Consider the following 10049-nt stretch of genomic DNA (forward strand, 5'->3'; position numbering starts at 1 on the left):
CTTATATAACATTCACATGCAGAAAACATGAGGCGAGGATTCCTAAAGGTAGCAATAAATCTAAGACAATGCTGCCTTGCGTAACTGTAGCAATAAAAAATACATACACAGATGGTATTTATGTAATACTAAATTACTAATATTTTATCTTGACTAATACTACAAGTGGAATTGACCAAAATTCATATATATGGTGGATAAGTGGCGATAAACATTTTGATATTCTCTACAAAGTGCAAAAAAATTAAGTTTACATGCAAGTCAAAGCTTGATGTGAGATGTCACAATCATCATTATGAAAAAAACTTAAGATAAAAATTTAAATCAAAAGGCAGGGTTTTCCACCCTGTTTGCAAATATACACCTGCACAACATGTCAGCTGGTTGGAACGCTCACGTCTAACCTCAGTGTACATGTCTGGCAGAGCTTCTGTTGCAAAGAAGAAGGATATATAGATAATATCCTACTCGGAAAAACATTCCGACATATAACCAAAACTCAATAGCCCTAAGTTCAGGGTAAAAACAGTACTACAACAGTGTGGCTATTTAATAAAGTGACAGTATATTAGTTACATTTAGCTGACATATGTTGTGGTAAAGGAAAAAAACCTGTATCCACCAGAAACAAACAAGTGGCTAATTCAGGAAGCATGCAAAATAAACGTCTGTTTTCCTTCAATGCCCCTGTGGACTGTCCTCCTTACCTACTTCTTTACATTATTAGACAAGCAGGTCCACCGTTTCCCTGCCAAAGAAACTGTGACCTAGTTAAAGATTAACAACAGCAGTCCTCCTAAATCTCTCCTGACACAACAACACAACTGCCAAAATCATTAGCAGACAAAAAATGTAGCTTCAACTTCCCAGAGTCAGCTGTTAAAGGGCAAATTAGGATTTATTCTTGTGAGAACAGGCCAAAGAACAAGGCAAACTGGTGCTTTGTTAGATATTGTTTATCAAACGAGTTGGGTAAGGTGGCAAAGTTCGGCTACAGATAAGCTTATGGAACCACTGGAGATCCCAGCTCATTAATAAAGGAGATAGAAGAACCATTTTTGGCTGAATGGTTTCAAAAAGAACCTTTAAAAGGTCACGTTCTTCCTGATCCCATTTTTCAAACTTTAGTTAGTGTGTAATGTTGCTGTTAGAGCATAAATCATACCTGCAAAATTATAAAGGTCAAAGTTCACTGCCAGGCAATATTTCTTTTAACAGAAGTCCCCTTTCAAAGTCTACAGCGAATGGCCGGTTTGGACTACAGCCCTCTATTTCCCGATTGAAGAGTTTTTGACTAAACTCCGCCCATAGGAATACGTCAGTCGCCAGCTAAGGCCGGTGACACACTGGCTGCGTGGCGTTTCTTTTCCGTGTCTTTACACACCAGAACCGTGCCTGATGCGGCGTTGGCGCGCTGTTGCTGTAGGTGACATAAAGGGAGGCTGCCGACAGACCAGTCATAAATATAACGCCTACTGATAGAGAACACAATCAACAGTATTGACGGCAAAATAGACTATGTTTGACAGGTGCAATATTTGAAAATCTACACTGTAAAAAAAAATCCGTAGTTTTTACGGTGAAATACTGGCAGCTGTGGTTACCAGAACATTTCTGTAAAAAATACAACGTAAAACCGTAAAAACAACACCACCACAATTGGATGCATTACAGCGAACTTTTGTAAATTTTACAAATCTTACCTGTATACAGAATTTCTTTATTAACTGTTTAGAAACTCTTATTTTTTAATGGTAAAATGCAGATGAGATTGCCAGACAACCACCTTAAAAATTATGAACATGTAAACAACTTTTTGTATTTCATTACCTAATATAATTTTATTCATTTTAATCTAGGTGATGGAAAAGACAGCTGCACAAAGAAACAAAGTTTGTTGTGAAATTATTATAAATTGTTTTCTAATTATCTGCCAACAACTTGAAAATAGACAGTGAACATACACAAAGATTGTATCATACAAACAAATACAAAACAACATCAGGGTAAGTTTTCAATGGCTCAGTGTCTACATGAGTCCATTTTACAAAGTTAAAAAGTGACACTTAAATAATGACATGATGAAATAGAGAGCAGTCAAAACACAAGTACAACTGAACTACAGACAAAATCTTAGATGAACATTAACTGTATAAATATAACATATAAACACATTCAATCGCTCAAGATCTCACCAGATGAGAATTAAACACAAACACCATTAACATCCACACTTAATACAAACCAGTTTGACTTTATTTGGTTTGTTTGAAGTCACCATTATGGAGATCATTGTTTCCTTAAATGGGGCAGTTGGCTCGTAGGTGTTTCGGTTAAGCTTTCTCTGACTGTTAAAATAATGTGTCAATGCACATAAGCTATGATCTAAGAAGCTGAAATAAATGAAATCAAGTGATGTTGGTAGAATTTTAATGATGGTCTAGTCATCTTAAAGTTTACCAAGCAGGTGTTCTAAAAAAAAACTCTAAATGTGAACATTAAGTTTTTTCTCTTCCCCATACAAATGTTTTCTTGTGGGATGATGTTACGGTAACACTTTATTTCGATAGTCCACTTTAGACATTTTACTAATTATAAGTAACTTTGCAACTACTTATCAACTACCAATCTTTAGAGAATTAGTAGATTGTCTGCCTAATATCTACTAACACTTTATTGTGATGATATCTCAACAGACATTCAACTGACTATAAGTATCTTTGCAGGTGCATGTCAACTTATTCCACTAACCCAAACCTCTTCCCTAACCCCAACCATTAGAGTCTACTAATACTCTAATGACAGTTAGTTGACGTATAGTTGCAAATTATTGAAAGTTAGTTGACATGTAGTTGCAAAGTTGTTTATAGTTAGTAGAATGTCTAAAGTGGACTATCAAAATAAAGTGTAACCGATGTTACAGAGTGGCAATGGATTTAAATAATTAGACTTATAAACAGTAAAAATAATGTCAGACGATTCTGTGACTAAACAAAGTTAGTCTAGACATCAAGAATCAGCATACAAATCACAACAACGGTGACCCAAAACATGAAAGCTGCATGCCGCAATGCATGATGGGTATTACGATAGTACAAACTTATCTGTTATGCATTGCACTTAATCTGAATTAGTTTTTTGATGGTCACCACTATTGAGCTTTGTAGGTTGAATCTTGATATGAATATGAAGTGTCAAAAAACCTTTTTAACCAGTCCCAAAACCATTACTTTACAAAACTTTTTCTAGCCCAACAGATATTTGCAGAACCTACAAACACCAGACATTAAACCAATTTCTCTCTTACTATAACTACCAGTCAATCACAACTTTCATGTGGATAAATCAAACCACTTAACAATAAAGAAATGTTCGAGACTTGTTTTTACAACCCCTTTCATCATCAATAAGTGCTCTGTGTATCCCACTAACACAATTGACAAAAAGAAGAAGGAAGTAAGTAACCATTGAGGCTCAAGACCCCAACTAAAACAACCACTGATCACCGTAATGGTGACTTAAAACACAACATTTTTGATAAATCATCAGCTAACCCTCTGTTAATTCTCAATAAGAGATTATGTAATTGTATGACTGAAATAAGTCAAACTGGTTTGTAATAAGTGTAGATGTTAATGGTATTTGTGTTTAATTCTCCTATGGGGAGATCTTGTCTCATTTTGCCTGTAGTTCAGTTGTACTTGTGTTTTGACTGCTTTCTATTTCATCATTAATGTTCATTCATCATGTCATTATTTAAGTGTCACTTTTTAACTCTGTAAAATGGACTCATGTAGACACTGAGCCATTGAAAACTTACCCTGATGTTGTTTTGTATTTGTTTGTATGATACAATCTTTGTGTATGTGCACTGTCTCTTTTCAAGTTGTTGGCAAATAATTAGAAAACAATTTGTAATAATTTCACAACAAACTTTGTTTCTTTGTGCAGCTGTCTTTTCCATCACCTGGATTATAGTGGTTTTCTGCATATATTAAAATATGAATAAAAATATATTAATTAATGAAATACAAAAAGTTGTTTACATGTATATATATTATTAAGGCGGTTTTCTGGCAATCACATCTGCATTTTACCATTAATAAAGAAGAGTTTCTAAACAGTTAATAAATCAAAGAAATTCTGTATACAGGTAAGATTTGTAAAATTTACAAAAGTTCGCTGTTATGCATACAACTGTGGTGTTGTTGTTTTTACGGTTTTAAGTTGTATTTTTTACAGAATTGTTCTGGTAACCCCAGCTGCCGGTATTTCACCGTAAAAACTACGGATTTTTTTTACAGTGTATATTTTTTTTTTTTTTTTTTTTTATTAAATTTATATTTTAATTTACGTCAAGACTTTCAAACACCAAAATGTCATTAATATGTATTTGTGTACAAAATGACATATAAACATATTTTCCTATACTATTTTGCCTGGAAACGCTTCATGTCGCGTGAAAAATAGGTGTCGGTTCTATTTCTAGCATGCACGCGTTTCTGCATTCAGGGGATCTGTTACCACTACTTAATTTAAAGGAACAGTATGGAAGAAATTTATATCAATTAATCATAAAATGACCCTGATATGTCACTAGACATTAAGAAATCATTTTCATTTCAAATATTTATATCACTGACAACAGTGGTCTGGCCAGGATATTGTCAACTGATGTTTATGTTGTCATTTTGTGTATTGGCTACCAGTTGTGTGATTGCAGAACCAGTTTTAGCCACAAGTTTTGTGATTGCAATACCAGTTTTGGCCACAATCCTACATACTGTTCCTTTAATGGATTGGTGCAAGTTAAAAATTCTTATTTATTGCTTTAAGTTGAAAACATTATTTTATTGATGTTGATACTTACATGAATATGACATTGTGTGTAACGTCAACTTAAATATCTGTGATAGTTTGTTTAAACATTATTTAACTGATTTAACTCCATAATAATTTTCTAAGTACATCTAACTCAATAAAGTTTGTTGGTTGATCTCAGAATATGTATTTTGTTGATTCCACACAATATTTTTAAAGTTCACGTATCTCTCTGGCCTTGTTGTAGTTTCAATTTGGCTAAATAATCTTAAAATGTTCACATTTTCTCTTAAAAACATATAATTAGCTTTAGAACTAGACCTATATTAACCCATTGGAGTCTGGTTTGTAGCTTTACCATGTTGAGGACCATTAAATTATTACAATTTAAAAAATTATAAAACTATTAGGTACATGGTCCCTAACAAGGTAAACATTCTCTGAAAGCATGTGAAAAAATAGGTCATTGAAATTTGTTTCCCCCTGTGATGTCAGAAGGGGATAATACCACCCCTTAATCTGCACTATCCAAGCACAGCACTGCCATTTAGTGCAGAGATCAACTCATTTTAAAGCATTTAAAACACCAAAAAACAGCTAATTTTTGCTTACACCTAAAAAGAGGCAATTTGAACATGCTTTAATAAATTATCTATATGGTATTTTAAGCTTAAACCTCACATATGTACTCTGGGGACACCAAAGATTTATTTGACATCTTAAAAAAAAGTCTTGTGAAATGTCCCCTTTAACGCCCTAATGATCCATACCAAACAAGCATACAGTATAGAGATGGTTTATCAGGACAAACAAAGAGGCTTACAGAGTGCTGGGATTGTACAGAATAAGAAAACAACATTCCAGTAAGCTCTTACAGGCCACATTTACAGCTGTGCGGGGGTGATGCCTCTATTTTGCTGGGTATTAAAAGGATTTCTTGGCAAAGTGAATTAATAAAGATTACAGCTGATACTGCTATACAAAACAAGCCAAAAATCATCTTAATCTGATGCAATTCTTCACAACTTTGGAAATAAATCACTTGAAACAACTTTTTATACCTATTAGATGAATTTCTTTATTAAAAAACCTAAACAAGTTAATCAGTTTTACCATACAGTAAAACTCTTTCCACGTCACCATGTTGCACCTACTTGGTGTAGGTCGAAATTTCACTATGCTGCAGTTCTTAGGTCTGATGAAGAGCCTGCGTGCTCAAACGTCGCATCTATGCTATGCAATAGTTTTTAATAATAAAAATCTTTGATAATTTTGGAGCTTTGGTGTTGCCGACTTTGCATTCTTATACTGCCGTTCTTAGCCATGCCTCCGGTGGCTTCTTGTCTGAACAGCGATAATGGCAAAAGTGATGTTCAAAATAACCCCCGAATGGTCCTAGAGGAACCGAAAACTGCAGACCAACTGCAGTAACAGCAAAAAACAAAAATATGGCCCTTCGTTTTTCTCTGCACAGCTTAGCAGATAAGCTGCCATGTGACGCCCACACCTACATGCAGAAATCACAGGCGTTATTCACAGGGGAATTAATGCTTCACGTAAACAGTCGGTGCTTATGCCACACTCCTTTAATGTGCGTCCTCCGAGCAGAGATGCTTATAGTGTACTCTGAAAAATTAATTGGTCATCACTTTGGTAATTCCCCAGTGACACAGGAAGAAGAAAAAAATGAAATATGACATAAGACTCATAGGAAATAAAACACATGATTTACAGTATTGCATGTGCAGTAATCTACAGATTTCAAATGTGAAATAAAAGTAATTTTGAGCTTATGTTTGACACACTTGACTGACTACTTACAGTATAAAGCATATACAGTATAGCATCCCTTTAAATCGAGCTACTCCATGTCTATCGTGATCCTCGTTAACCCATGCATCAACTACTTGATCTTTATATAAATCTTATAACCAATTACCATAAATGTTGCATGAATCAATCATCACCTGACACACAAAGCACTGAAAGCCCATGCAGAGGTCAGTTAATATGCACCCCATGCAGGTAACACAGCGTCATGCTCCACCGATCCGGCATGTTTCGACTGACAGATCGAAGTTTGGATGCTTCCTGTCTTTGTCTGCACAGCGGCTGCTCTCAGAGCAGAATGCTGCACACCGCTTTTGTTGTGCCTGGAATAGAACAGGGTGATGTAATGTTCTTGCAGCAGGTGCATCTGATTGGCCTGCGTCTTCAAATGCCAACTCGCTCAGTTCAGGCAGCGTCTGTACGGTGCCTACATCTCAAACGGATACGCACAAACAAAAGCCAAGTCTCTCAAGCGACCCTACGCAACTCAAACTGAGATTTAAGGAAAGGCTGCAGACGTGGATGCATAAAACAAAAGCCGCCAATACATGAGAAAGTATCGCAGGGCCTGTCATTCAGTTTGCAGTGTTTAACTGCCCTGCGTGCTGACTATGGAAAAAATAAAATGCAATATAAGCAAAGTCAGGATTATATTAAAGCTGGGTTGATTTCGGATGGGACAGAAAGGGAAAAGCACATATTTGTCGGGCTAGGAGATTAATATAGAATTACAGCCAACTTAAGTTGAATCCTGAACAATTGTGATTGCTTCAAAAACCATATTACATTCTCAAACACATTGTATTGCCTTTTATGGGGAAAAACAGCAAAGGATCAGCCTTAATCATTTAAAGTGACGCAAGAACACCACAGCAACAGGCAACAAATAACTCGCAAATCTTACAAAGCATCCACACTGATAACAACATTTCAACCTCTCAGGTTCTCATTAAGCATTAGTCTTCAAGCATATTAAAGCCATTTAGCTTCCCCAGACAAAAAATAAACTAGACATTGGAGATATGACAGGGTTATGCATTCACGGACGGCCAAGACTTCAGCATCCAACAGTGGGTGGAAAGACAGACCAAAGTCTCTATAATAGACCTCATTCAGACTTTACTGTCAACTAATCTGTTGTGGTCCAGCAGAGGAGCATGGGAAAAGAAACTGTTGACCTCCAGCTGCGCTCATGTCCCAGTTTTATAAAGCTGGTGAATGCATGAACATTTGATGTAAAAATATCATTTCAGAACTGCATGATTTGAGAGCATAAACAAATGCATTAATTGCATACAGCATATAGAGTCAGTTATATGAAGTAAACTCATTTGATGGGAGGGAGGGATCTACCTTACAAAAAACTTATAAACCATAACCATTAAAAGCACTACAAAATTCACCTTATGAAAATTAACCATGGTTTTACTACAGTACAGATGGTTACGTAAGACGTGAAGGGATAGTTCACCCAAAAGATAAATAATAGTAAGTTGACATGACTTGTAAATCTGAGTTAAAATTTAAAGTTGCAAAGATTTTTTTTACAGGGCACCTTTAGATCCAAATGGAATAAGGCCCAAAACAGACCACATAAAAGACCTTTAAAAAAATAAAAAATAACTTTATGTAGTTTAAATGTTTTTTTGGCATATTAAAGGCAACGTATAATTTTCTTTGTTATGATGAACACAAAGGACATTATTTTGAGGAATGTTTGTAACCAAACCGATCATAAGCCTCATTCAATTTTCCCTACTATGGAAGTGAATGGGACCCATGATTGGTTTGGATACAAACATTCCTCAAAATATCTTCCTTCGCGTTCATCATAACAAAGACATTTACATAGGTTCCTAAAAACATGAGAGTGAGAAAATGATGACATAATTTCAATTTTTGGGTGAACTATCCCTTTAATATGCCAAAAAGCATTGTTAATGCATGAAATAGTTAATTTCATAAAGGTCCTTTATGTGGTGTGTTTTGGGCCTTATCCCATTTGAATTTAACACTGTAAAAAATCATGTCTGCCTTAATTTTTTGTTGAGTCAACTTACTTTTATTTATCTTGACAAGAGATAAGTTACAAAAAAGTCAGATAATAGTTGAAATTACTTTTAAATCTGAGTTGATTCAACAAAAAAATTAATGGTGTGTTCTATTCATTTCCATCATTACCAGTACAGACACAAAGAGACTATTATAGTCCCCAATACAATTTTCATTAAACCCTTTAATCCATTCGAATTTCTGTTTCTATTATTTTTTTATTAGCTTAGTCGTGAAATAATCAAAAGACAATGGGTCCCACTAGAGACTCATTCTCAAAAGCCAATTTTGTCTGTCTGTAATATGCATTTCACAACAAAAAACACATTAAGTGACACAGTGGGACTCACCTGCGCAAAATACAGGTTGAGCAGACACAGTGTGAAGAATTGCAGGCAGACTGGAAAACAATACAGGAGCCAGAACGGTAAAGACTGCAGCTGGTTCGCCTCCACAACATTTTTAAAGTAGAAGGAGAAGAGTGTGGTCCTCAGTGCCGACCAGAGCAGGCAGAGGAAGAGAAAAACAGTCTGGTAGCTCAAGCGCTTGTGTCCGTAGTGCAGAATCAACCAGAGCTGCAGGTAAACAAACGCAAACAACAACGCGTACAGGACCGTGAAGAGGACCGTGAGCCCGAGCTGGACCGATCGCGGGACAGCAGCCTGGATCTGTTCGGGTGATGATGTTGATGATGGGTCCGTCCAGACACTGACCTGGTTTTCAAGAAAAAACAACATATCGACGGGATGCGCGCGACTTCTCCAAAACGCACTACCGTTTCCCTGTCGTGTGATATAACTGCCCTAAACTTTTCATGTAGACGTTTTGAAATGAATACAAATTTGAAAAACGCCAAACTTAATTGCAAATGACATTTACGTTAGTTAGACATTAATTATACGGACTCTTCTAAGTTGGTATCGTACCGGATGAGCGGATAAAAACAAATTCTGTTCACTCTGCAGGATGTGATAAACAAACAAGTAAAAAACAAACAGAGACCCCAAATCTCTGCAAGACAGCTTCCTCCGAGCAAAGAAAAGCAACTCTGGAAAAAAAGCGATCAAATGTAGGGAACGATCAGCTGCTGCTCGGGCTCCGCCCACTGACCAATGAGAAGAGGCTGGAAACTGACACACTTGCGTCGCCATGTTGGCTCTTAATTGAATGGTCGCGAATGGAATAATCCAATTACGTTTGAGTCGGAATGGCAGTTTCTTCAAGGACGTTGGCCGATGAGCACTATATGCCCGCCCATTATGTTCATAAACCAATCGTTTGCCTTTAAACGTGCCTCGCCTCTTGTTTTTTGATCTCTCATTGGTGCAGATTTTGCGTTCTGGCCT

The 10049-nt window shown here is 36.2% G+C and overlaps 1 protein-coding gene across 2 annotated transcripts in view; it reads right to left on the minus strand.

Annotated features, from left to right (window-relative positions):
* Nucleotides 1–9958, minus strand: part of gpr137c (G protein-coupled receptor 137c) — a 30443-nt gene extending 20485 nt beyond the window's left edge. For both annotated transcript variants that reach the window (XM_065253112.2, XM_065253109.2), the window contains exon 1: nucleotides 9054–9958. In XM_065253112.2, the coding sequence (XP_065109184.1) occupies nucleotides 9054–9440 (387 nt within the window). In that variant the 5' untranslated portion in view covers nucleotides 9441–9958. The remainder of the gene's footprint in view (nucleotides 1–9053) is intronic.
* Between the last annotated feature and the right edge of the window lie 91 nt (nucleotides 9959–10049).

Source organism: Paramisgurnus dabryanus, chromosome 17 (assembly GCF_030506205.2).
Source record: "Paramisgurnus dabryanus chromosome 17, PD_genome_1.1, whole genome shotgun sequence".
Lineage (NCBI taxonomy): Eukaryota > Metazoa > Chordata > Actinopteri > Cypriniformes > Cobitidae > Paramisgurnus > Paramisgurnus dabryanus.